The sequence below is a fragment of the Emydura macquarii genome, unplaced genomic scaffold (genome assembly GCF_026122565.2).
Source record: "Emydura macquarii macquarii isolate MOO-44397 ecotype Brisbane River unplaced genomic scaffold, CSIRO-AGI_Emac_v2 contig_1041, whole genome shotgun sequence".
NCBI classification, from domain to species: domain Eukaryota; kingdom Metazoa; phylum Chordata; order Testudines; family Chelidae; genus Emydura; species Emydura macquarii.
In genome coordinates this window covers 1361642-1389366 of record NW_027131178.1, presented here as the reverse complement: position 1 = coordinate 1389366, position 27725 = coordinate 1361642, and the positions used below count along the sequence as shown (strand labels likewise).

General features: G+C 45.7%; 1 protein-coding gene across 7 annotated transcripts in view; it reads left to right on the top strand.

Annotated features, from left to right (window-relative positions):
* Positions 1–27725, top strand: part of PKHD1 (PKHD1 ciliary IPT domain containing fibrocystin/polyductin) — a 366705-nt gene that overhangs the window by 48803 nt on the left and 290177 nt on the right. For all 7 annotated transcript variants that reach the window (XM_067544968.1, XM_067544965.1, XM_067544964.1 and 4 more), the window contains 9 exons: positions 2528–2682; positions 3138–3322; positions 4415–4537; positions 6151–6256; positions 10111–10389; positions 14628–14758; positions 15301–15436; positions 23905–24100; positions 24627–24694. In XM_067544968.1, coding sequence (XP_067401069.1) covers positions 2528–2682; positions 3138–3322; positions 4415–4537; positions 6151–6256; positions 10111–10389; positions 14628–14758; positions 15301–15436; positions 23905–24100; positions 24627–24694 — 1379 coding nt within the window. The remainder of the gene's footprint in view (positions 1–2527; positions 2683–3137; positions 3323–4414; positions 4538–6150; positions 6257–10110; positions 10390–14627; positions 14759–15300; positions 15437–23904; positions 24101–24626; positions 24695–27725) is intronic.

Here is a 27725-nt window from a genome sequence, read left to right as displayed (position 1 = left end):
AATACTGATGTCCATTTCTGGTGTCAACATACTTCAAAGCATGCTAAAAAACTGGAAAGGGTGCAGAAAAGAGCTACAAAAATTATTCGAGGACTGGAGAAAATGCCTCATTATGAGAGAATTAAAGAGCTCAATCCATTTAGTTTGTCAAAAAGAAGATTGAGGTGACTTGATTAGTGTGTAAGTACTGATCCAGGGAGAATATATCTTTAATTTAATGGAGAAAGGCATTACAGAAACCGATGGCTGGAAGAGGAAGTCAGGCAAATTAAAATTAGAGCTAGTACACAATGTTAACTATGCGGGTTGTTAACCACTGGAACAAACGCTGAAGGAAAGTGGTAGGTTTTCCAGTGTTGATGGCATCATATGAAGACTGGATGCCTTTCTGGAAGATATGCTTCAGTCAAACCCAGATTATTGGGCTTTGTACAATGATAACTGGGGGAAATTCTCTGCCTGTGTCATAGAGGAGGTCAGGATACATAATCTAATGGTTCCTTCTGCCCTTAAAAATTCTATGTATTGGAATAAATTTGTGAAATTGGGGTTATATAGCTGCTATTCATACAAATCACCACATGGTGACACTCTTGTACCACAAAGAACATTTGTTTTTTCCACCACCACCTAAAGTGGTGAAATTTTTAAAAATAATCTTAAAATTGCAGGCAAATCAGTCTGTATTGTAAGCAATATAGATAACTCTTCCTTGCCCTTATTAGGTGCACTGAGACGCTGAGTATGTTTGTAAAAGCTGCTTGAGTAACTATCACTCCAGCCTTTTTATTTATCCCTTTGACATAGCACAGGTGTTTATCTTGTGAGCTGTTTGGATCAGGGATTGTCCTGTTGTTCTATTTGTACAGCACCTAGCACAATGGGGTCCAGATCCAGGACTGAGGCTTCTAGGTTGTTCCATAAAACTACTAATCAGAAGAATAGGGCAAGATTATAACAGTGACATACAAAAAGAAACGGTTCTTTAAGCATCACTTCCGTTGTCCCCCACTGTAGGTGATGCATGTATCATGACAGCGTGAGCTTGGAATAACAGGGTTTGTCAGGGATATGAGTGCTCCCTGCCTGTGTCCTTGAACACTTCCAAACTTCGCTGCTGACCTAAACTCCCACGGGTGCATGCACGTCTCTTGCAGCAAGGGATCCTTGCAGGCAGCCGTCTAGAAGGACAACAGTTACAGTGATAAGGAGCCCTGTTGTTTTTCAAAGCACATCTGAATCACAGTCTGCTTCCTTCCTTGGAGATAATCTTTGTGGAAGTGTCTGATGTTGCTTTGCTCTTCTGTAGCCCCTCTGACCTGGGGATCTCAAAGCACTGTACAAACATTGACTAAAACTAGGCAGGGTCATGGCCTTGTGGTTAAAACGTAGGGCTGGGAGTTGGCCTGTTGGTTAGAGAACTAACCTGGGATGTGAAAAACCTGCAGTCAGTTCCCCTCCTCACCAAAGAGTTGGCCAAGACACTGAGGAAATGACTTGAGATATGCTTTATAGTCAAGCTGAAAGTGTAATTCTGGCTAGGATAGAAGCACTGAGCTACCTCAGACAGAGTCAGTGTGGTAAAAATAACAGCTGTGCCTGAGCAGGTACACAGGGTGGGATTGTCCTCGGGGCAGGTGGGACAGCTCACCCATTCTATAGCTCCGGCCACCGCACTGCTATTTTTAGCATGTTAGCTGGATCAAAGCTAGTGTGTGTTTGTCTACCTGGCCTGGAAATGACAGCTCCAGCACAAGGGCAGTTCCCATCAGTAAATGGGGATCGGAGCACCACCCTACCTCACAGGGGTCTTCTGAGGATAAACACGTTAAAGTTTGTTGGGGGCTGGGATAAGTACCGAAGATAGACAAGAGTTGGGGGATCTGGGTTGTCTGTTCCTAGTTCTTCCAAAGCCTTCATGCATGACCTCAGGCAAGTTATTTCCCCTCTCTGTGCCTCAGTGTCCCCATCTATAAAGTGGGAATGATAATACAGAAAGGTTGTTGTGAGCCTTAATTTGTTACTGTTTGAAGTTCGGTACCCAAAATGTTTTACAAATAGGGTGACCAGATAGCAAGTGTCAAAAATCGGGACGGGGTGGGGGGTAATAGGCACCTATATAAGAAAAAGCCTTGAATATCGAGATTGTCCCTATAAAATGGGGACATCTGGTCACCCAGGACAGGCTCCTGGAATGCAGATATCACATCACCGTGACAACGCTGCCGGATTGCGGTGCCAAGTGCGCTGGACCTGAGCGTGTAATGCTGAGATTCAGTACAGCAGACTCGAACTGGGAGAGGCACAAAAGCTATTTGGTGAGCCCTTGGGAGGGGTCTTTCTGGTTCATTTCACTGACACGTTGCAGCGTTCTGTCTAGCTCTCTATGCAGAACAGTAGCCGGTTCAAGGTACTGAAGTCAGCTGAGTTTTGCTTGCAGTCTCCCACTCCTGCTGAATGCATTGGGGTGAGGCGGTGCATCGTGCTCTTGTGCTGCTGACTCCGCTGGTCCGATTCTCTCCACCAGGGGAGCTTTGCCCTCTGAGATCGCAGAAGATGATGATTCCCTGGATGTGTTCACGGAAGGTGCAAGTGTCAGTCCGGCAGTTCAGAGACTGCAAGCTGCATCCCCACCTCTTGGCGGCACCTTCCGGATCCTGCTGTCCAATACCACGATATCAGGTAAAGGGAAAGGGCGAGGCTCTGCTTTTCTGGGAGCCAAAGGAAGATGAGCTGGGACCTCACCCCTGGAAACATTCCTGCAAAGGTAGGGCTGGCAGATGGTCCCCTTTGGGGCAGCTGCTAATTCTTTACATTTATCTGCCTCCTCCCCTCCCTCCCCCCCAAAGTGGGGAGGGGAAATGTTTAGATGACAGCTTAGGTACTGATCCAAAACCCACTGAAGAGAATGGAAAGACCCCCAGTGACTTCAGTGGGGTTTAGCTGAGACCCTCAGAGGGATTTTTCACACAAAGGTACATTATAGGACAGTGATAACACTCTAAAGTATTAGGCCCTATGTATGTGTGTCTAATGCACCCCTCACTGTAGTATCTAGGTATCTTCCCACGTCTGATCCAGGCAGACCTGTGGCTTGCCCGGCTGTTGATATCCCTGCTTTATAATGAACTTCCCAGGTGTCCCAGTGCACATCTCCTCCCACCGCCTCCGCGAGTTCCTGCAAAGCAACGCAGATAACGCGACAGGACAGTACCTCAACGTCCGCGATTTCACTGTGACCAAGGATGTGAGCACTTGTTACCAGAACATATGGACGCTGACCTGGAAGTCCATGACTGGTGACTTGCCCAATGTTATCAACGTATGATGATCTTTTCTTTTAACACACGTGTTGCTACGCAAAGCTTAAATCTGCCAGCTAGTATGTCTGTGTTGACAGGATTCATTTTCACAAAGATTTTATTCACCTAGATGTCTAGGCAGACTCAGGCAAAGTCCCTGACAAAGGCTATTATGGAGAGCAATAACTTAGAAAGTCCCAGAGTAGTTAACGGATTAAGAATAGGAACTGCAGTTACAGTAGATAAGACAAAAATATAAAGCCACCAACCCTCATGCTCCGAAGCATAAGCCTGAGGTCAGGAAGTAACTCCCACGGTGTGCTACAGTATTGCACAAGGAGGCCCGATTGACATGGGGATTGGAGCTGTACTACCCACAGTCGTGTTGAAACATAGTCGCTGCTAGCACACCTCTGGCATGTTTCTCTGACCAAGGGGGAGAGGGATTTTTTTCCTGAGAATTATACTATGGAGTAACTCCAAAGGTTTTATCACCTGAACCTCATGTGGTGCTCAGGGCGAAGTCCCTGTTCCTACTGATCAACGAACGTGTTCAAACATGGTTGTAGCTAGTGTGATCCTACTCTGTGTGGACAGGGACTAGATGCATTACTGGTCTTTTACGCCAGCCTCTGAAGCATCTGGCATTGGGTCCTTGCCAGAGATAGGATATTAGACTGAGATGCAGCATTGCTATACAGGGAATCCTGTGACGTTTCTTTGCCAATGTAAAGCCATAGCTAGGGAAGCAGGGTGGTCTGGTGCTGAAGGGATGGGCCTGGGAGATAGAAAAACGGGGTTCAATTCCATGCTTCAGGGCAGATTCCCTACGTGTCCTTAAACCACGTTTCTTAATCTTTTTACCTCTGTTCCCCACCTGTAAAATGGAGATCGCAACATTGTGTTGTGGGACACATACACTAAGATTGTGGGGTCACATAAGCAGATAGAGGGAACATTTCCATTATTCACATCCAATCTTGTAGTCCTTACAGTAAACATTAGCTATACAGGTTCAATTTGCTCATGAAACGATACACAATACCTACAAGAAAAAAAGATTTTATAAAGATGAGGAAAATGTGGTGGTTCTTTCTTTCTCACCCTGCTAGGTTTCTGCTGAAAACCTCACTGGACTTAACCCAACCATTGAAGCCCGTGTGGTTTATGATGGCGGTGTGTTTATTGGACCAATATTTGGGGACATGCTGGCTACCGCCAATAACCACACGCAGGTAAGTCACCAACTTTCCTGTAGACTCATTGTGACTTGCTCTCAGATTCAGCCCCCGTACGCTTGCTGAACAGTGCTTTACTCCATGAGTATGGCATTTAACGCAATGAAACTCAGCACCGATTAAGATACTACTAACCATGAGTAAGAGAGGTGGATTTTTCCTGTGAAGCAGGGGATTAGAGCTAATGATATATCTGTGACTATACCCTTTAAACCAAATCGATATTGGATTCTACAGTGATAACTTCCAAACACTAGCAACACTGTATTAAACTGCGGTGTTTGAGCCATTATTTAGCAGGCTTTGAGGAAGGATGACTAGGTTCTAGCCTGGGGTTTAAGAGACCCATGTTCAGTCCCCTGCTCTTCCACAGCTTCCTGTGTGACCTTGGTCAAGTCACTTAGGCCTGGTCTACACTGCTGCTGGTGGTCAACGGGAGATATGCAAACTCGGTGTCTTCATGGTGCTGCATCGTCAGGAGACACCCTCCCGTCAACGTAGCCTTACTCCTTTTCGGGGAGGTGGATTATTGGCGTAGATGGGAGAGGCCATCTGGGATCAATTGAGTGGGTCTACACAATGCCTCACAGAACCTTTGTTTCCCCATCTGTAAAATGGGGACAATAGCACTTCCCTACCTCACAGGAACATCGTAGGAATAAATACGTTAAAGATTGTGAGGCATTCAGGTACTGCAGTACTGGGGACCAGGGATGTATCTAGTGAAATAGAACATTATGGTTTTCTTCCAAATGAGAGAAATTTTCTCATTTAGGTTTGTTGTTCATTTGAAGCACTGTCTTGGCTTGATACTGATAGCAAATACAAAAACTCCCCTCTGATTCTAAAGTGTGGTTATAATGGATTATTTTGTTTTTAAAAAAGGGCCTGTAAAAGTAGTCCATGCCAGCTCCTAGCTGATTCCTGTTTCTCTTTGACACAATCTACTTTTGCTATCAGCACAATCCAGTTTTCACTCCTGTTTGGCCCTAGAGGACCATCAGGGAGGTGGAAGAAGGAGGCGGATTCTGCTGCCCCTTGTATTTCACCCGTCCAGTTCCGAATGCAGACACTTTTTCAGGAGGGGTGAAGCACTGTTAGAGGCAGCAAGATCACAACTTGGTTTTCAGATCCCAGATGGAGCTTTGCAGTGCAAGCAGCTAAAAAAATTACCTTTTGGACCTGTAAACTGATCAGACTTGATCTGGAATTTATCATCAGTAGGGGAGCCCACAAGGTACTTTTCTCAGTGTAATAGCACTTTCGACTGGCTCTTATATGGGGTAGGAGCTGAGTCTAAGGTAAGTCAGAGCAATCAATCACCTAGGAGGTTTGGGACAGGGACAACTAGGAGGAGTTGTGGATATCAGTCAAAACCAAGAGATAACCCAACAGGCACCTAGAGAGGTTATCAATATAGGCTCTCAAAACTGGACTGTGGCTTGCCTAAAGTGAACCCCAGCAAACCCTGCGATGAACTTTGCTCAAATTTGCAATGCAACTAGGCAAGTTTTGCATGCTTCTGGGTTTGTCAACATTTTGTTAGAGCCCTATTAACCACCTTGGTTCCCTTCCCTCATTTGGAATAATGTTCTTCTCCATCTCTTCAGGTGGTGGTGACGGTGAATGATGTCCCAGCTAACTGCTCTGGTTCATGTTCCTTTCAGTATTCTCAGGAAGTGACCCCTTTAGTCAGTGATGTGGAGTATTCACTAGGTAATGGTATTTGCACTTCAGGGGATGACTGAACCATTATATTGTCAAAAGGGCTTCTCTAAGAGCATGTCCATCCTAGATATCTTGGGTCCAAACACCTGGAAACCTAGGAGGGTTTTGGGTCCGAACATCCGGAAATTTAGGAGGGTTTGGAATCTGTATCCAGTTCTGGATGTGAATTTTGCATCTGGCCCCTATTTCTACAATGGGCTAAAATAAAACCCTAGATATGAAAAATCCACAAACTTGGTGTTTTGGGATCTGCATTCAGATCTGAATTTTATAGTTTGGGTCCATCTCTTTTAACTGTGTACTTCATTCTCCCCTGCCTTACAGCTTTTGGAATTGTGTACTTCTTTGCAAAGGTTGTTTGCAGTGTTCTCATTCTGACTGTGACAGAGCGCTGGGCCACAGCACCTATTGAGTTCCAGAATGTGCTGAAGACCCCTCCCACAGCCTATGGGGAGGAGCTACTGAGCTTGGGGCTCAAATAATTATGAAAAATTAAAAAAAAGGAACGGGCATAAGGGTCATAGGGTCATAAGTAGGGAACCAGAGGCGGACACCGAGCAGAGAACCCCGGATAGCACCCGTTGCTCCTCAAAGGTGTTTAGGGAGCCAGCGGACGCGGCCCAGAGGAACTCTGCCTGGATACGTGAGCCTAGGGAGGAATGGAAATAGGCCCCAAAGTCGCAGACCACCTCCCCGTCAAGCATCCTCCCCTTGGAATATAGATGGCCACCATAGCCAGTGCCAGGAGGATGACGAGGAGGTCTCGTGACTTGTGGGGCCACAGATAGGGTTTGCATAAATTAGGAGGAAAAGTGCAGCCCGAACTGAAGCAGAGGGTTTGGAAGGAGCCAGAAAATGGGCTTGCACACGGGTGCACTCGAGTTAGACGTGCACTGCGTCTCCCTCATGCCGCAGAAAGGGCAGACGGGGGGTGAACCATGCAAGGTACACGCCCGTGCTCACGGCTCCCTGGAGCGGTTGCCAGCTGATGTCCCTGGTGAGCCGTGGGACCAAGGTGGAATACAGGCTGGCACACCGGAGCGCCTCATTCTTCTGCTGAGCTAGCACTCGGGTCACTGCAGCTCTAATTAATTACTCTAGAGCAGACCTCGTTAGGAAGAGCTGTGCCTAACTGATGGGCTGAGGAGAACTGAGAGGTTAATTAGGCCATTAGGCAGATAATACAAAAGGCATAGGAAAGAAGTGGGAAAATGGATGGGAGGAAGCAGATAGAAAGAGGGAGAGAGAGACACTGTTCTTCTCTGCTTCCCTCAGGAGCTGAGAGCTCCCAAGGACTGAAGGTGTAAAGCTATATTGTGTAAAGGGGTGGTGGAAACCAATATTGTAAATAAACTGCACGGGGCGTTTTATCAGCAAAAAGGTCTCTGAGCTGTGGACTTGAGCAGAGGCAGGCAGAAGCCCACCACGCACCGTTTGCAATGTGTTGACATAATATACTTAGTTTTCTGTAAGGCATTTGACTTGACTCCACACAACAAGCTGATTGAAAAACCTAAACTATATAAAATTAATCTGGCACACATCAGGTGAATTAAAAACTGGCTAACTGATAGGTCTCAAAATGCAAATATAAACAGGGAATTGTCATCAAATTGTCTGTTTCCAATGAGGTCTCCCAGGGATTGGTTCTTGGCCCTTTATGCTTTTTAACATTTTTAATAATGAACTGGAAAATAACATAAAATCGCACTGATAAAGCTTACAGATGACAAAAATTGGGGGGAGTGGTGAATAATGAACAGGATATGTCACTGTTTCAGAGCAATTTAGATCATTTTATAAACTGGACTCAAGCAAACAATATGTTTTTTAGTATGGCAAAATGTATAGATATAGGAACAAAGGATGTAGGTCAGATGTACAAAATAGGGGACTCTATCCTGGGAAACAGTGATTCTGAGAAGATTTGGGGCTGATGGTGAATAATCAGCTGAATATGAGCTCCCAATGTGATGCTGTGGCCAAAAGAGCTGATGGAATCCTGGGAAGCATAAATGGGGGAAGCTCAGATAGGAGTTCAAAGGTTATTTTACCTCTGTCTTTGGCACTGGTGCTGCTGAAATACTGGATCCAATTCTGGGGTCCACAATTCAAAAAGGATGCTGACAAATTGGAGAGGGGTCAGAGAAGAGCCACGAGATTAAAGGATTAGAAAACATGCTTTATAGTGATAGACTGAAGGAGCTCAATCTATTTAGCTTAACAAAGTGAAGGTTAAGGGGTGACTAGATTAGTTTTTATCAGCACCTACATGGAGAACAAATATTTAATATTGGGCTCATCGGTCAAGTAGAAAAAGGTACAACACAAGTCCATGGCTGGCAGCTGAAGCTAGACAAGTTGAGACCAGAAATAAGGCATAACATTTTAACAGTGAGAGTAATTAACCACTGGAACAATTTACTAAGGGTTCTGGTGGATTCTCCATCACTTGCAATTTTAAAATCAAGATTGGATGTTTTTTCCTTAAAAGGTCTGCTCTACGAATTGTTGTGGGACAGTTCTCGGGCCTGTGTCAATTGGGAGATCAGAATTCTGGCGTTAGAATCTATGAAATTTCCTCTGGCCCAAGCAGGAGAGCTGGGAAAATCCCTGGACCTAAAAGGAAGCTCTTTTGCTATAAGCTGAAGTAAATAAGTTGGACTCCAGGAGAAGGGGACTATTGTTTAAAGGCTCTGGGTGCGAGTAGTTTATTTCTGAACCCTGAAGAAGCTGAGGGCTGTGTACTTGCAACACAGGACCACCAGGGAGTGTGCTCAGATACATTGCCCCATGTTAAAACCTGATCTTCAGCTGTTTTACATCATCCTAACTAAACTGAAATCAACAGAGTGACACCAATGAACGCCAGAATCTAGTCCAATAGAATTAAACTGTTGGAGGCCATTTTATTTCATGGCTTTCTTAACCCGGAATATTGCAGGGAATACAGATGGACTGAGTATCACCAAAGCAGGACCAGAGATGGGTGCATGATTCATAGCCAACTATTTATATGAAAAATTTTAGCTCTTTATTCAATTTGTCTGCCAACAGACAATTGTGTGTTGTTCATAGCTGTCTGATGCACAGTCTAAGAAAACGTATTTCAGCCTATAGATCGGTTGCAAACAATTTTCTACTCAGAGTGTGTGATTGGTCACATAAGTCACATGACCTTGTTTCTAATTCCTACTACATCTCCCATGAGGCAATGTGTTGCTAGGGTAATACAGCTGAACGTCCAGCTGAAGGGATTCAAAATGAAACCTTTTGGGTCAGTTCATGAAAATGAAATATTCCAATTTGGGTTGAATTTTCCTGTGGAAAAATTGTTTTTTGTGGGAACTGCATTTTCTTTTTTTTTTAAAAACCAAACATTCAGACAGAAAATTCCTAATCTGCTCTGTTCTCAGATGGTGTCTTGCAGCATTCACCCGCTTTAGTAGAGACTGGAGGAAGGTATAGACTTGAGAGGAAGAAAAATGGCAAAAGTAGAAAACTGCTGTTCTTGTTGTTTGTAGATGGTAATGCCAATGAGCCATCGTGGGCCAGGACCCCATTGTACTAGGTACTGTATGAGGTCCCAATAAAAGTACAAGAGAAGAGACAATAGGTGAATGCTGACAAATTGGTGGGGGAGCACAAGGAAATGAGATGATTCTTATATTGTGGAGATGATGGTTTTGCTAGGCACTCATATAACTAGGGAGATGAGACTGCAGTAAATGCTGAAGCATGCTAGATAGCCCAAGCAGCTTAATAGTTGCTCTTCGGGAAGCAAATTTGGGTGTCTTTACTTAGCAACAAATTTGTAATCTTGTTTTAATTTATCATTCCAGCTGATGGACTTCACACCACAGTTTATATCACAGGGTCTGGCTTTGCTGAGGACAGCCAATCACTGCAGGTAGAGGTGAACCACACAACTTGCCAAGTTGTGACTTCAAATCAAACTGGTATAGTTTGCTGGATGCCCGTGTTACCAATGGGACTGTACCAGGTTACATTGCTGGTGAGACCTTATGGATTTGCTCGCAATACCAGCAAAGGACAGGGCATCTACCTGAGAGTTAAGCCCACGCTGGTAGCTATTGAACCTCCAACAGCTTCAGAGATTGGTATGTCTGAGTTCAACATAAGATCCTTCCTGAATATCTGCCTTTATCTTATTGCATTTGATAGGGTGTTTTTTCAACATTGTGCATGGGACTTTAGTTGCACAGTTCTCCATCTGACATGGGAGTGGCCAGGTACATTGCATGTTCCTCATGGAGTACAGTTTAATTTTCTAGGGGCAGTGTTTCTCAGGAAGAGTGGCAGCCATCTCTGGCTCTTCACTGGGTGTGCTACATCTCTTGGCTAGCTGTCTTGTAGTGAGGATGGATATGGGTGTATGCTACACCTCTGGATATTAGTGAGAGTTTCAGGGTTAACTTTCTCATGTCATTTTGAAAGCTGCCTGATAAGTGTAATGAAATTACTACACTGTGTGTACTTTGAGTGACCAAATGGAAATTGAGTCTCTGGCTGGCTACAAAATCTAGTTAGAAAACCACAAGAGACACAGCCCAAATCCATATTTTTCTCTCACCTGTAAAATATAAAAGGAAAAAGGAGGGCACTGTCTCCTCTTTCTGAAAAAGAAACATTCCCGAGCTATTCACAGAGTTTAAGTCCAGCAGGATGATTATGGCCATTATGATCATTCTAGTCTGACCTCCTGCATAACAGAGGCTGGAGAATTCCACCAGGTGACGCCTGCACCAAGCCCATAACTTGTGGTTGAGCTCGACAGCATAGTTTTGAAAGGTGTCCAGTTGGGTTTTAAAGAACTTGAGCGAAGGAGAATCCATCGTGTTCAAGTGGTTAATCACCCTCGCTATTAAACATTTAGACTTTATTTGTAGCCTGCATTTACCCAGCTTGAGGTTCCAGCCATTGAATCTCATCATAGCAGGCGTGGCCAAACTTACTGACCTTCAGTATTTCCCAGAGCGTCTCCATCCCCCCCATTCTCTGCCTACCAGATGCGGGCAGGGGAGCTCCGGGCTTCTGCCCTGTGGCGGGGTGGTGGGGCTAGGAGCTTCTGCCCTGCAGGGAGGGGGGTCTTGGGACTTTAGCCCCATGGTGGGGCACACTCCAGGCCTTGGGGCTTCAGCCTGCAGTATTAGAGCCCCAAGACCCTCCTCCCTATGGGGAAGAAGCCCCCGAACTCCCCTCTGCCCCAGTCTGTTAGGTGAAGAATAGAAGGGGGAGCGTTGGGGGCTCCACGAGCCAGACTTCAACTGTAAAAGAGTTCACGAGCCATGGTTTGGCCACGCCTGCATTGTAGCTTTGTCTGCTCGATTGAAAAGCCTGCTATTGTCCAATCTTCCCCTGGTGTAGTTACTTATAGACTACAATCAAGTCACCTCTTAATGTCTCTTGGTCTCCTTGGTGTACCTTTGAAAGCTGTACCAATATAGCAGCTTCAGTGCGGGGGTCTGTTCTCTTTTTACTGACGTAATCATACCAAGACAAGCCCCAGTGCGGAAGCAGTTACATTGGCATAAAGGTGCCTTATAACAGTATAGCTGATTCCTCCACACACAGGAATAAGCTGTACTGGTATAAGTGTGACCCACTGGTTGGCGTGTGTTCTAAATCCCACTGTCTGCTAATCCGCAGAGGGTACGAGTTGTTACAAGCCTCTAGTGACAGAGGCTTGGCGTGTCAGCTCAAGCTGTAGTGACTCCTTCATGTAAGGCAGATTTTCCAGATCTCAAATTGGTCTCGCGGCTGTTTTCTGAAAACTGGTCCATGGATCTCTAGCAGCCCTGCAGAGCACTTCCCACTGGTCCTGGGAGAGCTGTGTGGTCACATGGTGTCAGTGCCTCCTGGTTTCCAGCAGCTACATTACCTTAAAAGCAGCTGAAAATGCATTTGTTGTTCCCCTAATGTTACTCTGCCATGTAAGGACTCCTGGAGTGGCCACCAGGGTGTTATTTGACCACTAGTGGGAGAGAAGGTGGCCTGGGCAGGCTTGATTGGCAGGGGAGGTGAACCACATGGAAGTGAATGAGAGGGGAGATGGGCTCGGGAGACACACCATCTATTGAGATGTGGTCCACTATGACAAAGTTGGAAGTCCCCTTGCTGTAGATCATGAATTCTTAACCTGGGGGTTGTAAACAGGCTTCAGGGGGTCACAACTCCCTCCCTTTCCTTACGCCTAGAAGGAATGGGCATCCCAAAACTTTTCTGTTCTTACCTGGGGTCACGGTACAGGGAAAGGTTAAGAATTTTTGCTGTAGATCATTAAAAAAGAGGTAGGTATAATGCTTTGGCCTTGGCTGTTTCCCCCTCTCTACTCTCCCAGCAGTCCAGCTCCTTTCCTGGTTGCATCAATCTTTCATTCATTAAAAAGAAAAGCAAGTGTATTGTCATCCTACATTACACATGCTTTGAACATTTGTAACTGGAAAGAATTACAGCTTCCGTCTGTGTTTTTAATTTCTTCCATTTAAAATGCCTCTCCAATTCTCTCATAAAGTATGCACACATGAGTTTGCATGTGGATATCAGTGCAAATATCGAAACTTACATGCATTAATCGATATAAAGTTCACATGAATAGGGTACACTTACTTAATTTGGGGCTGTTTATCCTGCAGTCATCACGGGACATACCTGGCTTCAGTTTTGACTTGTGTTCCACTGTTGTAAACTCAGCCTTCTGGAGCGAGGGGCTACCAAGCATCTTGTATCACTCAGAAGTGATTCCTCTTGTCAAAATAGCATCAAAATTAATGGGGACAAAGAGATGTTCCATTCAATAAGGAAGGTCATGTCAAGGCACTGAATGTAGAAATTTCTTTACTGGGTCAGTGCATCACTTACGATCTTTATGTCAAAACTGAATGTCTTTCAAAAGATATTCTCCAGCTCAAACAAACTATGGGCTTGCTGTAGAAATTATTTGGCCTTTGTTAGCAGGTAAAACTAGATGATTTTAATAATCCCTTCCTGCCTTAAAATCTATTGATCGAATGGTTCGTTTAGGCTGGTATGTCTTCAACAGTAGCCAGTAACACATGCTTCAAGAGATGGTGCGAGAAACCTTATAATAAATCGTTCTGGTGTAGCCTTCTCATAGAAGAAATTTCTTCCTGATCACTTTTAGTTACCAAGTGGCTATATCACGAAGCGTGAGGGTTTATATTCATTCTAATTTTGTATCCTATCTCATGTAACTAAGGATGATCTCATTATCCATAAAAAAACATGTAACCCTTTGTTTGAATTCTAAGCCCTTAACTTCATTTATATCTTTTGTCAGTGAGATCCAAAGGTTAGTATGCATTGTGTGTTAAAATAAATTTCGGGAAAGAGTGGGTGTGTATTTGTAAAACAGGGAGAAAATGGAGATATCGTCCATACATAAGCTCCATGCCACCTGCAAAGGCCCTTAATAAAATGGTGTCTGGAAAAAAATGCAGAGGCAAAATGTGTCAATCATCCTATTTTCTGGTCCAAATCATTGCTGGAGTAATCTCGTACCACTCCACTGATTTTTACTGTTGTTCATTATTTGCTTATGGTAGCCCCGAGAGACCCCACGTGAGAGCATGACCCTGTTGTGTTAGGTGCTGTGTATATATGTGTAACCCATGTCTAGTGGTTGAGTCTTGCCCACATGCTCAGGGTTTAACTGATCATCATATTTGGGGTCGGGAAGGAATTTTCCCCCAGGGCAGATTGGCAAAGGCCCTGGGGGGTTTTCGCCTTCCTCTGCAGCATGGGGCACGGGTCACTAGCTGGTCTTTAAATCATGATTTGAGGACTTCAGTAACTCAGTCATAGGTCAGGGATCTATTACAGGAGTGGGTGGGTGAAGTTCTGTGGCCTGCATTGTGCAAGAGGTCAGATTAGATGATCATAATGGTCCCTTCTGACCTTATAGTCTGAGTCTATTTCACAGCAGATATTTGAGCTGTGAGGGCACCTGCTGCTGAAGACTCATTTTTATTCTTGGTGCTTCACTTTCCTCACTGTGGGGTTGGGGATCTTTCCTGGGCTGAGATCACAGTGCAGGCCTTTCCAAGTTAAACAAGCCGGGCATGAAAACATCTTTCTGTCACGGACAACAGCCCAAATAGCAGACAAGAGGAATCCCAAGTGAGGGATAAGAACCCGAGGCACAAAGAGGATAAATAACTTGGCCAACAGAAAGCCAGTGGCAAATTTGGAGGCAGAACCCAGATCTTCTGACCCTTGTGCTTATGCTTTAACCTGTAGGAAATACTCCTTTTGGAGCTTATGCATTTAAAAACACTTTCCATACATTGCACTTATAATGAAATCATTGGTTTTGTAGGGGGTTCTTCAGTGATCCTCCGAGGGACCGGCTTTGAAGGGATAAGCCTAGTGTTGTTTGGATCTCAGCCTTGTCCAATTAACACCATCACCAGCAACTCAGTGAGGATTGAATGTGAAGTTCCTTCTCGGGTAAGAAACAGCATTTCATATTTGCTCATCTGGGGGAGAATATATTTGCAGAGGAGTGGGAGGGGCTCATGTGCCCCTTTCTCTAGATATATGTTCTACATGGGTGGATAGCTTGCAGACTATAGGTGTCCAAGTGGTTAAATGCTGTATCAAATCTATGACTGCAAACACCAGGCTCACTAGTTAAGTGTCACACAAACGGAAGTGGGAGTAGAACCACACACACCTTTGGCTCCAGCAACTTATGTCTCTATCACTTGAGCTAAGGAGACTGTCTGGCAGCAGTGATAGTATTAGAGTTCAGGTTCCCTGCAGGCACCCGACTACTGGACATCATAATCGCACACACTTGAATAGAGGGCAGTGGTGCCCATCTATGGCAATAATCCATCTTCAGTTTTATTTATGCTCTATGGATGCTTCTTTAGTTGAGAAGCTCAAGTCAGGAAACGAATGCTCTTAATCTTGCGTGTAGGGGTGGGAGATATTTGTATTTTATTAGTACATGTTAATTTCTGCTCTTTTTTCAACTCTGTTTCCAGGGGGATGAAGAATATATAGTTCCTGTGACACTAGCCGCTGGGTCCCAGTCTGCCACGTTCACCAAGGTGTTTATGTACGACCCTTCTTTAAATCCCGCTGTTGTATCGCTGAGCAGAAACAGAAGCTGCACAGCAGGTGATGAAGCCACAGTCCGAAATGCAAAGGGGGATGGGTGGTGTAAAAATATAACGGCTCTAAAAAGTTTCATTTTCCGTTGTCGTCAACAATGAGGGCGGGGCAGAGGAACTAGGTGGTTAAGAGGACTGGGGATTGCTGCTGCCACCTTTTACTCCCAGGTCACCCGTTCCAGTCTGGCCTTGTTCTGCAGGGAACAAAACTCTTGCCATCTGATGGCTCCCCTGAGGCCCATGGGAGAGGAGTCATTGGCTTCAGCTTACTATAGCTCGGTGTCCTTATTTACAAAGCACCATCACAGCTGGGTTTTCCGCTGGCACGTTCAGCAATCAAGGGATGAGAATGGGCTAGAGAGACTAAACCTACCTTTGTGTCCTTGAGGTAGTCCAAATTCAGGGCATAGTAGCATGTGTGTGGTGGTGTAGGGGGGCAGGAATGAGGCAGGACTTGCTTTGCTACTGTCCATACTATACCTGCCCTGTAGAAGATAACAACAGCACCTCTCTCATCACTTTTCATCAGTAGATCTCAAAGCACCTTTGAAAAGCATCTGATGAAACAGTATCTCAGGCCAAGACGGAATTTCTGGAAGGAGAGAGAGAAGCTGCCATAGACTAGCCAATAGCCCAGTGATTAGGGCACTCAGTGGGCTATGGGGACTTGAACTTGGGTCCTCGGCTTTCTAGATGACTGCCCGAACCACCAGGCTATTGTGGGGCTTCTTTCTTCCTCAATTCTTTTAATGAAAATTTTCAAATAAGCTCATTTTCATTCTGTCATGGAACAAAACGGTCAGAACCTCAAAATGTTTCATGAAATGGAATTCTTGTTTTGTGGCCAGTCCCAGTACGTATCATTATCACCATCTTATAGGTGGGGAAACTGAGGCACAGAGCAGTCAAGTGATTTGCCCATGGTCATCCAGCAGACTAGTGCCAGAGCCAGTCCAGGTCTCCTGAGTACTAGGCCACTGCTCTATACCTTAGGCCATACTGCCTCTCGGAAGGTTTTAGTTCCCAAGCCAGCCTTATACTGCTCCCCATCTGAGCGCATTTCATGTACAATCAATTGCTGTAGCGAAGCCCCTCGTGGACTTCATGGAGTCTCTGGCACTTCTCAATTTTCAGGGCCAAAACTCCACTTGGAGTACAGTTTACATTTTTTTAAACAAATTTCTTCTCTTTCAGTGTTGTTGGTTGCAAGGGTTGAAGATTAGAAGGGATGTCAGTGTTTTGAAACTGTAATAAATAAATTCATTCCTATAGTGGAAAGGCATTTCTGAAGGGGAAGTTTTTGCAGCAGACTCTGGACTGGCCTGATCTCCTCTGTAAACCTGCTCCATGGCCAGCTCAAACACCTACAAATATACAGTTCACTAAAAATAAATATCACCCTTGGTGTCTCCCTCTGAAAACGTAACCCATTGGATGTAAATATTTACTAACTTTCTCTTCTGTCCTGTTATCACTTTTTTTCCCTTTTATTCTTTTATGCCAGTAGTTTCCTGATGTTGAAGCCTCTCCTTTTTCGCAAATATTTCCCAGCAAGAGACAATAACGGCCAACACGCCAGCCTACTAGACCTGTAACATAACACCTGCTTCCTCTCTCTGAGGAGGAAAGTCTTGTCAGCTGGCAGAAGCCTGGTTATTGCCACTGTTAGGGTATTTCTACACTGCTGAGTGAAGTCGGCTTACTTAGAGCCGACTTTCAGCAGCCGATTTTTAGAAGTCGCAGCAGCGTGTACACACCACGCTGTTTGCTCCGGTCTCCTGCTCACCACGCTTATTTTGACTTTGAAAGCAGTGCACTGTGGGTCGCTATTCCCACAGTGCAACTAGCCACGGTGGCTGTTGGGATGAGTGTCATCATCCCATGATGCAACGCTGCTTCCCCCTCCCTTCTTCCCCAAACAAACAGGAAAAGTATTTTCGCGCCGTTTTTTTACCCCGTGCACTCGCCATTGCTGCGGAGACATGGAGCCAGCTCAACTCTGCATTATTATTGTGAGCGTCACAAATACATGGCAGCTTATCATCGAGTATTTTCGAAGTAGAGCAAGAAGCCGAATCACAGGCAACGACGATGCCACCGAGGCTGCCCTACTACAAGCCATCGAGCGGAACAGTTCCCGGTTGCTGCAGGCTGTAACGCATCATCTGCAGTCCGTGAAGCACAGGTTCTGGTGCAGGGAAACAAGCACAGACTGGTGGGACCACATCCTTATGCAGCTGTGCGATGATGATCAGTCGCTGCAAAACTTTTGTATGCGAAGGGCAACTTTCCTAGAACTGTGCTCGGAGCTGGCCCCGTTCCTGAAGCACGTGAATACTCGCTTGAGACAAGCTCTGATGGAGAAGAGAGTCGCCATCACTCTGTGGAAGCTGGCAACCCCCGACTGTTACCGCTCGGTTGGGAATCAATTCGGAGTCGGTAAATCTACAGTGGGCACCGCCGTTATTCAAGTGTGCAGGGCCATCAATAGACTGCTACCATGAAGGATAGAGACTTTGGGAAATGTGCAGAACATAGTGGAGGGGTTTGCCACGATGGGGTTCCCGAACTGCGGGGCGGCCATTGATGGGACGCACATCCCTATCTTAGTGCTTGCCCACCTAGCAACCGAGTACATAAACCGCAAGGGGTACTTTTCCATGGTCCTGCAGGGCTTTGTCGATCACCTGGGTCATTTCACAGACGTCTATGTTGGGTGGTCTGGGAAGGTGCATGATGCGCGTATTTCATAATTCGGTGCTGTTCTCTAATATGCAGGCGGGCACTTTTTTCCCCGACCAAAAAATTCACATCGGGAGGTGTGGAAATGCCAATAGTGATCCTGGGGGATCCTGCTTACCTCTTGCTCCCTTGGCTAATGAAGCCGTACACCGGGCACCTTGACAGCGACAAGTAGTGTTTTAATAACAGGCTAAGCACTTGCAGAATGGTTGTAGAATGTATCTTTGGGTGTTTAAAGGGCAGATGGAGGAGTCTCCTCACTAGACTGGACATGAGTGAAAAGAACCTCCCTTCGGTGATATCTGCGTGCTGTGTTCTTCATAATGTGCGTGAAGTGAAGCAGGAAAGGTTCCCCCAGGGTTGGGCTGTGGAGGCAGAAAGACTGGTCACAAATTATGAGCAGCCATTGCCAGCACTACGCGGAGAGCTAACCGTGGAGTGCTTTACATTAGGGAAGCTTTGAAAACCAGGTTCTGCAATGAGATGCAGGACTGATTTCTGTTCCTGTATGTTGTTTGCCTTTGCTGAACATCCCCCCCGCTCCCATTCAATATCTGTACCCTCCAAATCCCTCCAGAACAAGATATGATTTAATAAAGAAACATGTTGAAATGATGCAAACTTTTATTTATGAACATTGAAGTCATGGGTGAAGGGGGAAGTGTCCATTCACAGTCTCAAGGGGTAGTGTGGTTGCTTGCTGGCCAGCTGTCAGCGGGTCCACCGCTGCTTTCTGCTTGCCTCCCCTGGGGTGGAGGAGAGCACGTGCTGCAGTCTGGCCAATCTCCTCCGAGACCTCTTGGGGAGGTGCAGGGCAGCAAAGCCCTCGGTTGAGGAGCATTATGGAGGGGCTGCAGTGGGACTCTGTCCTGCCTCTGCTCCTCCTGAAGCTCCACAAGCTGCCGGAGCATGTCTGCCTGGTCCCGCGTGATTCGCAGCATCTCCTGTGTGGTACTGCAATCGTGCTCCATCATTTCTCTGCGACTCTCCCTGTCCATGTCCATATTCTGGGACAAGATCAGTCGCCACGCTCTGAGCTCTGTCTCTGCGGCTGCTGAGGCGTGCATGAGCTCGCCAAACGTGTCGTCTCTTGGGTTTTTTCCCTCTTTGTAATCTGCGATAGTCTTTCCACAGCATTTCTTGAGGGTGGGGCTAAGGTCGAGGTGTCTACAGAATGAAAAGAAAGTAACAAGGTAGCCATTGTTAGCAGAGTGAAGAAAACGATACAACGGCCGCAATGTAGACAATACTCCCCATGCAGTGCACAGGGCAAACACAGACCCTCGTTCCATTCCTGACATCCCAGAAGGGTTGGCTCACTGTTCTCTTACAGAGATAGCAAGCCAGAGGATCTGCGGACAGCGGGCGGGAAGAGGAGGTATATAGTCTCTGCTTAAACCAAATAAAAGTAATCAAAGTTTTTTGGTAGGACAGTACAATGGGGAATACAAAGGTACAGGGCATCTGCTGTATAGTGCAGCAGGGTACCAGTTGTGTTCCGCCGTGATGCAGGCTCCCTTGATTGCAGCGTGGTGCGGCAAAGTATCCTACCATGGAGGGAGGAATAAGGCAGCCCTCCCCAGAAATTTTTGCAAAGGATAACAGATTACATACATGAAAATTTCCGTGAGATATCAACTGATGATTATCGGAGCATATCTCATCACATAAATAAACTGTTCTCTGGGTAACCCCCAAGTACAGTCACCGAAACGCCTGAAATCCCCTTCCTGCCCCACCCCCCCCATGTAAAAGGACAGAACTGCTAAGAAGAAAAAAACCTCACCAGATGTGCCTTCCCCGGGATCATTAGTGCTGTCCTGTGTGCTGCTGGACTGCTCTGGGGTCAGGAATATGTACTGACTTTCAGGGAGAATGGACACCCTGCTCTTCTGCACTCTGGTCTCCCCAACCTCCTCCTCCTCCTCGTCCATGGAGTCCTCATCATTGTCCATGGACTGTGACCTAGCGGAGGTATCGATGCTGTGGGGCGGCACCGTGGTGGGATCGCCACCGAGAATTGCACACCTCATCGTAGAAGAGGCATGTTTTGGGCGAGGAGCAGAATGGCTGTTAGCTTCCCTGGCTTTCTAATAAGACTGATGCAGCTCCTTGATCTTCACGCGGCACTGCTGCGTGTCCCGCTTGTGTCCCTTCTCCAGCATGCCCTGGGATATCTTCCCATAAATGTCCAGATTCCTTTTGCTGGCTCTGAGCTGAGCCAGAACGGACTCCTCGCCTCACAGACCAATGAGATCTAAGACCTCTGGTTGATTTCATGCTGGAGCACGTTTGGGCTTTGAAGTAGCCATGAGGAGTACAGCGACAAAGCTCTCTCCACGCTGGCAGCACAGGAAATGAAAATTCAAATGTTCCTGGGGCTTGAGGGGAGGGGACATTTCCAGGTAGCATGACCACAGTACAGCACAGCACAAATGTCTAGAGCGGTCACAAGGGGGCACTGTGGGATACCTCCCGGAGGCCAATAAAGTCGATTTAAGTGAAGTTGTGTCTACACTGACACTAAACCAAACTAATAAATTCGAATTGGGCGCTACGCCACTTGCAGAGGTGGTCCTATTAAGTTGACTTTTGCTGCGACTTAAGTCGACTTAACTGTAGTCCAGTGTAGACGCAGGTGTTTGGAGATCGACGTAAGTGACTTTACTTCAACCTCTGTCGCCAGTGTAGACCAGGCCTTAGATACTAGGGTTGGACAGAATGATCCAGGACCAAGAGGAAACCGGAGGGTGTGGGAATCAGTTGCTGACAGCAGATCCAACACAGTGAGCTTAGCTTAGCAGACAAAGGTTGGAGACAGCGTTATAGGTATTTGACATGTTCAACAAAATGCAGTGGGCAGGTGGTGGTGTGTTTAGTAGATAGGGCGCAGGGCTTGGCTTCCAGTCCCAGCCACAGCTCTGCCGTTGAGCTGCTCTGTGACGTTGGGCAAATCACTTCACCTCTCCTTGTCTGTTTCCTCTCTTGCCCTTTGTTATATTTAGGTTGTAAGCGCTCTGAGGCAGGAGCGGTCTCTTATGGTGTGTCTTTACAACACCGAGGACAATGGGGTTCTGATCTCCAGGGGGCCTCAGGTTATTACTGTAATATAAATAACACTGCCACGTGTTACCAGCCCAAGAAGATACCTGTGGTCTGGGGTCCTATTCTCAGTGCTTGGCCTGTGGACGTGTCTGTTTGACTTCACTCCCTGAAGCTGTTCCAGAAAACTTTGTGATCTGGAACCCCATCCCAGGAGCATGGGTAGAAGCGGGGAGCTGTGGATTCAACACTAATTCTCTGTGGTCGGCAGCAGAACTAGAACCCAACTGGTTCACAATCATCACAGCCCTAGAGTGGCATTTCAGAGAGCGGGAACAGAAATGAAGAGTGGGGGCAGGGGGAGGAGGAAAGGATGAACAGACCCTCCCACCCCAACACAGTCTTGTCTTATACAGTTTCTTTCTTTTCTTATCTGTCTTCTGAGCCTATCCAATTTCCTCCACTACACACTATAATAAAACTCCCTCTAGGCTCACCAGCCTGGCTGGACTTAGCATCAATGCAAGAGGCGAGCCGATCACCCTCCTTACTGCACACACACAGTTTCCTTTCCATTCCCCTCTACCCTTTTCATTTTCTAATACTCCAGAATGCATAAATAAGGGAAAGTGTCTTTTATCATCTGAATATTATTCAGAGGCGATAACACCAAGGGGAGATTTTTCTAGCCGCAGGCAGCACAGGTACATGGAATTTCTTAATGTTAGAGAATCTCATGAATGGTGGTGGTACCGGGAGTTCTCTCTTCTATTCAGAAATCGGTGGCTTTGGCTTTTAATATAATTTTCCTCCTATCATAAAAAGAATAAATAAATTACACCAATGCCTTCCAGGCATTTTAGGATTAAACTGACAATTGACCAAGAGTCCAAGGCGTTCATGTTATTAATGTATACAACTTCACAGGCTTTCAAAGTTTCAAACTTTATTTGACTCTGATGTAGGGTGATCAGAGAGCAAGTGTGAAAAATCAGGACAGTGGGTGGGAGGCAATAAGTGCCTATATAAGGAAAAGCCCCTAATATCGGGACTGTCCCTATAAAATCAGGACATCTGGTCACCCTACTCTGATGTAAGCAGGTTCTCAATGAGCTCGTCCACGACATCTAGTGATGCACTTGGAGAAAAGGCAACAGGAGTGGACCGTATTTACTACACTGCCTAGGTGACACAGCTACTCTGCCTAGGTGTTCTGCAGACAGACCTGTTTTGCCAAAATGATCAGTTTTGGCTGGTTTTGGGTAACAATTCACTGATAGTCAGCTGCAACCAGACGTTGTCATCACTGACGAGGAAGTGAAGAAGATCACCGTAGTAGACGTCACGGTCCCCTTTGAGAACAGGACCTTCCATGACGCCCGAGCTTGAAAGCAGGAGAAATATATGCCCCTAGCCGACGCTTTGAGAGCAAAGGTCTCCGAGGTCCTAACGCACACATTGATTGATCGTCGGAGCCCTGGGCACATGGGACCCCTGCAACGAGCCAGTGCTGTGGATGCGTGGAATCGGTCGGCGTTACACTCAGCTGATGTGGCGTCTCACAGTGTCAGACACCATCAGCTGGTCCAGGGACATCTACACGGAACATATCACCTGGCATAAGCAATACCAGAAGGTCTGAGCCAGAACATACTGGAAAAGCGATGCAGAAACACCTTTGCTTAGTGGATCATATTTGCTAAAAGGAATAGCTATCCTGAATTTATCATTCAATGAGGGACAATCAACACTCATCATTATACCTGAATGTTTAAATGCTAATATCTTAACTAATATCTTAAGTTAGGTCGACGTAATTCTGTAATGTAGACGCAGGTTGCACCAAGGATGGTGCTTAGTTTTCCCTGATTCCTGGGTGAGGGCTCAAGCTAATCCTGTTTTGCGTTGTTGAGAAGACTCCCGAGGTACTGAACCCAGCCCTTGTTGCTGCCGACTCCACGTGGCAGAAGAGTTACATTTACATAGAGAAGTGGAAAGTACCTGCTTTAAGCTCTGCTCAGAGGGGCTGGGGGCTGAGAGGAGTTTAGACCAGTTCCTGCTGCCTCATTAAAGGGAGAGGCTTCTCTTTAGAATGAAGGTTACAAAAGTCCCCAGACTGAATCCTAGCTGCGGTAATACACTGGAGAGGCGATTGCAGCCTCAGTAGGAAGTCTGTATTTATTAGTTAAGTGGGCTGGGTTACCCATCAACAGACACAAGGACGAGCTGAATTGGACTTGGTTTCATCTACGGGAGCAGGATCACTCAGAAGAACGTTAGTGGAATATTAAAACCTTTCAATTTCATACAACTGAACCAACCTCTGCCAGCCTAGTAAAGCTATCGGCTACGTTGCCTTTGTGATGTTGGTTTGGTGTTCACAGTCCAGTTCCCAGGGCAGTGGACAAGAGTCAGCATCTCGAAAAACTGCCATCCCTGTCGGCAACTTGAATAGAGCAGCTGAGGGACAGATGGGGGCTCATGGAGACTAACGTTCACTTTTCTAGCAGAGGCCCTCTATCTAGCAGGGTTGATGCACATGGTTGGGCCAATGTGCGGAAGAAGCTTGCATTGCCATAGCTTGTGATGTGAAGCAACGGCTCTACTCTCTTGGTCTGACACCTTGTCCACGCACTAGAGTCACATTGGCAACAAGCCATTTGACTGCTTCATGTATTCTCCTTCCCACAGGGCGTCAGTCACTCCAGATTGGAATATCATCATTCACACATTATATGGGCCTGGATGTACAGGTCAAAATTGGGGAGACCCCAGCACAAATCCAAGCACAAACAGCCCGTGGCATCAATGTAGTACTGCCTGCCCTGGCAGATGGATGGTATAACCTTTCTGTCCTCCTCAATGACATCATTATCGGCTCAGATGGGTGAGTGACTGTGCCCATTCCCTTGATGTGGATTTAATTAGCTAAATTCGACTTGGGATTTTGGATTAATGGAAAAGCAAAGCAAACGCGGGCTCGGTAGAAGGGACAGCTTTCTAACACAAAGGGATCCACTGTATGGTTTAAAAATTATTAGCAATTACTCGACTCCGATTCAGCAGTGAATCCCCATTCAGCACAGCTCTCAAGCACGTGCTTAGTCCCGGTGCAGTCAGTAGCACTTGTTATGAAGGTTAGTGGAGCAGTATGCTCTTTTTCTTGAGCAGGGAGCTCTTCATGTTGCTCAGCGGTGACCCTGACATGCTAGTTCCATGCCTGGCCTCCGAGGGGAGAGTCCCTGTGGACTAAAATGATAGAGATTTGTAAGAGGGCACCTAAGAGATGGCATGGAACCAAGCAGGAGTTGTAGGGCGGCTATTCAGGGACCCAGCCAGGAAAGGCAAGGAGAGAAAAGCACATGGGAAAAACGGAAAAGTGAAGGGCTGACCCTGTGTTTTGTGTTTTGCAGAGTTGACCCATTCATCCAGTACGTCACTGAGATCATCAGCATAGAGCCCTGCTGTGGCTCCATTCTGGGTAAATAGCATCGGCACATCTGTCACCACTTCTGGAGGCCATCAAGGACACATCTCCCCTATGTGATTGGGAAGAACGTCCAATTTCACATTAGTTTAGTTGATGGCATTTGTAAATGTGTGACCCCCATTTCATGTAGCCTTAAATTGACAGGCAGCCACCGCCTGCCCGGGACTCTCTGAGTGTGTGTGAGTGTATTGAGTAGCCCAACTTCTGATTGTCTGGCTAATACTGAAGCAAGTTGGCCATAGGGTAGATGAGAGGGTCCCCTGTCCTTGAATTTGTTTCACCTGAATGCCCAAGTGAACAAAAAACACTCTCACCTGAATCAGTGGTGCTGGCTTTTTCAGTCCTGAGATCTCAGTGCTTCAAAGACCTATGCACATGTTTAACGTTAAGTACACGAGGAGTCCCGCTAGGATTAAAGCTGACCATAAATCTGTACAGGATCAGGGCCTAAGTAGAGTATCTCTGGCTTTGCTGTGTAGCAGATATTGAGGCAATGAATATTTTAAGTTGTAGACGATTAAGGGCCAGATTTTGCTCTGTCACACACCAATCAGCACTATCTCCAGCAGTAAATCAGCAGTATCTCCTCTCAACTCAGTAGAGCTCCACCAGTGTAAATCTGGTGTTAGGAAAAGGAGAATTTGGCCCTAATGGAGGGTGGGAGGCAATGCATAGTCTTGTGCTTGAAGTGAAGGACTGTGAACTAGAAACTTACATGTTCTGTTTCCAGTTCTACCATGGATTGCCTTAGCCAAGTCACCTAACCCTTCTGCTGGACATAATCATAGAGGGGCTTTGTGATGGTTAATTAGTTAATATTCTCTAAAGTGTCAAATATTATTATTCAGCTTTGATAGCTGATGCCAACTTGGATAGAGCAAAGCCTATCAAACTGGAAGCTTAAGTAATTTAAAAACATGGATTGTAGAATAATTCTCTTTTTAGAAGTAAATTCAAGGTTTAAGACAAAACTGATTTATTACCAATGGTCTTCAGCTCCACCAGCATGCCTGGCACGTCACAGACAAAAGTGGGGACAGAGGTGTACAAAGAGTGTACAACCTTGGTAGAGAATGGATAGGTGAAGGAAGGAGATCAGGATGCCCCAGAATTAGTGCTGAGCAAGAGAGCTGGCCAAATTGTACTAGTTACACATCTTTGTTTTATGAGAAGACGGGGGTTTATTGAGTTAATGAAAAAATGTATTTGAAACTATAAGGCTGTCTTTCTAGAAAGTCACACGGGGATTCCCTAGCACAGGATAGCCAGTGAATACTCTACAGACCATGATTACCTTCTTTAACTTGGATCAGTAACTGGTTAAAAGACAGGAAACAAAGGGTAGAAATAAATGGTTAGTGTTCAGAATGGAGAGAGTTAAACAGGGGTGTCCCCTAGGGGTCTGTACTGGGATCAGCACTGTTCAACATATTCATAAATGATCTGGAAAAGGGTAGACAGTGAGGAGGCAAAATTTGAAGATGATACAAAACTATTCAAGATAGTTAAGTCCAAAGCAGACTGTGAATAATTATAAAGGGATCTCACAAAACGGGACAACAAAATGGTAGATGAAATTCAACGTTGATAAATGCAAAGTAATGTGCATTTGAAAACATAATCCTAACTACACATATAAAATGATGGGGTCTTAAATTAGCTTTTACCACTCAAGAAAGATCTTGGAGTCATTGTGGATACTTCTCTGAAAACATCCACTCCATGGGCAGTAGCAGTCAAAAAAGCTAACCATGTTGGGAATCATTAGGAAAGAGAGAGATAATAAGACAGAAAATATAATGCCTCTATATAATTCCATGGTACGCCCATATCTTGAATACTGTGTGCAAATCTGGGTTACCCCATCACAAAAAAAAAAAAAAAAAAAAAAAAAAAGGGGGGGGGGGAATTGGAAAAGGTACAGAAAAGAGCAATGAAAATTGTTAGGAGTGTGGAACAGCTTCTGTATGAGGAGAGATTAATAAGACTGGGACTTTTCAGCTTGGAAAAGAGACTACTAATGAGGGATATGATAAAGGACTATAAAATCATGACTGGTGTGGAGAAAGTAAATAAGGAAGTGTCCTTTACTCCTTCTCATATCACAAGAACTAGGCATCATCACATGAAATTAATAGGCAGCAGGTTTAAAACAACAAAAGGAAGTATTTCTTCACACAGTGCACAATCAACCTGTGAAACTGTTTGCCAGGCCAAGACCATAATAGGGTTGAAAAAAAAGAACTAGATAAGTTCATGGAGGATAGGCCCATCAATGGCTATTAGCCAAGATGATCAGTGATTTAACCCCATCATCTGGGAGTCCCTAGCCTCTGACTGCCGGAAGCTGGGAGTGGACAACAAGGGATGGATTACTTGTTCTGTTCATTCTCTCTGAAGTACCTGGCATTGGCCACTATCAGAAGACAGGACACTGGGCTAGATGGACCATTGGTCTGACCCAGTATGGGAGTTCTTATGGAGGAACATCCCCCAGTGACTCCAGGCTACAGCATGGGATGCACCACTTTGAAGTCGCTGGAAGCTGATTGACTCAGGATGGAGTATTGCAAGTTGGACCAAATAGTTTCTAGATGGTGCATCATTGTATTAAAGATGATAGTAGCTGCAATCTGCTCAGTTTTATGCCATTAACATTTGGCCTCTGGATGCCAGGTCATTTTACTAATACAGCCTTGAATTGGGCAAGGTTTGGGGGCATTTTGCTATTGAGTCATGCTGTCATGCTAATGGAGCAGTCAACAAATTATATAGTTCCTAGGGCGACCTCTCTTGCTGAAGCACTTGCCAAAGATCTTGTAGTGTTTAGCAAGGCATAGAGGAATTTAGGCCTGAGTCATAGGATCTGAAAGTCTGAGCTCATCCTACTGTGTGTTCAGATTTGCTTAATCCTCCTCCGAGCAGATAAAGGTTTAGCTATGGTGACATCTTCATTGCAATCTGATATTTCTCCAATTCTGTATGGTGTTGCATCACAACCTCGAGTGCAAGTAAGTTCTTA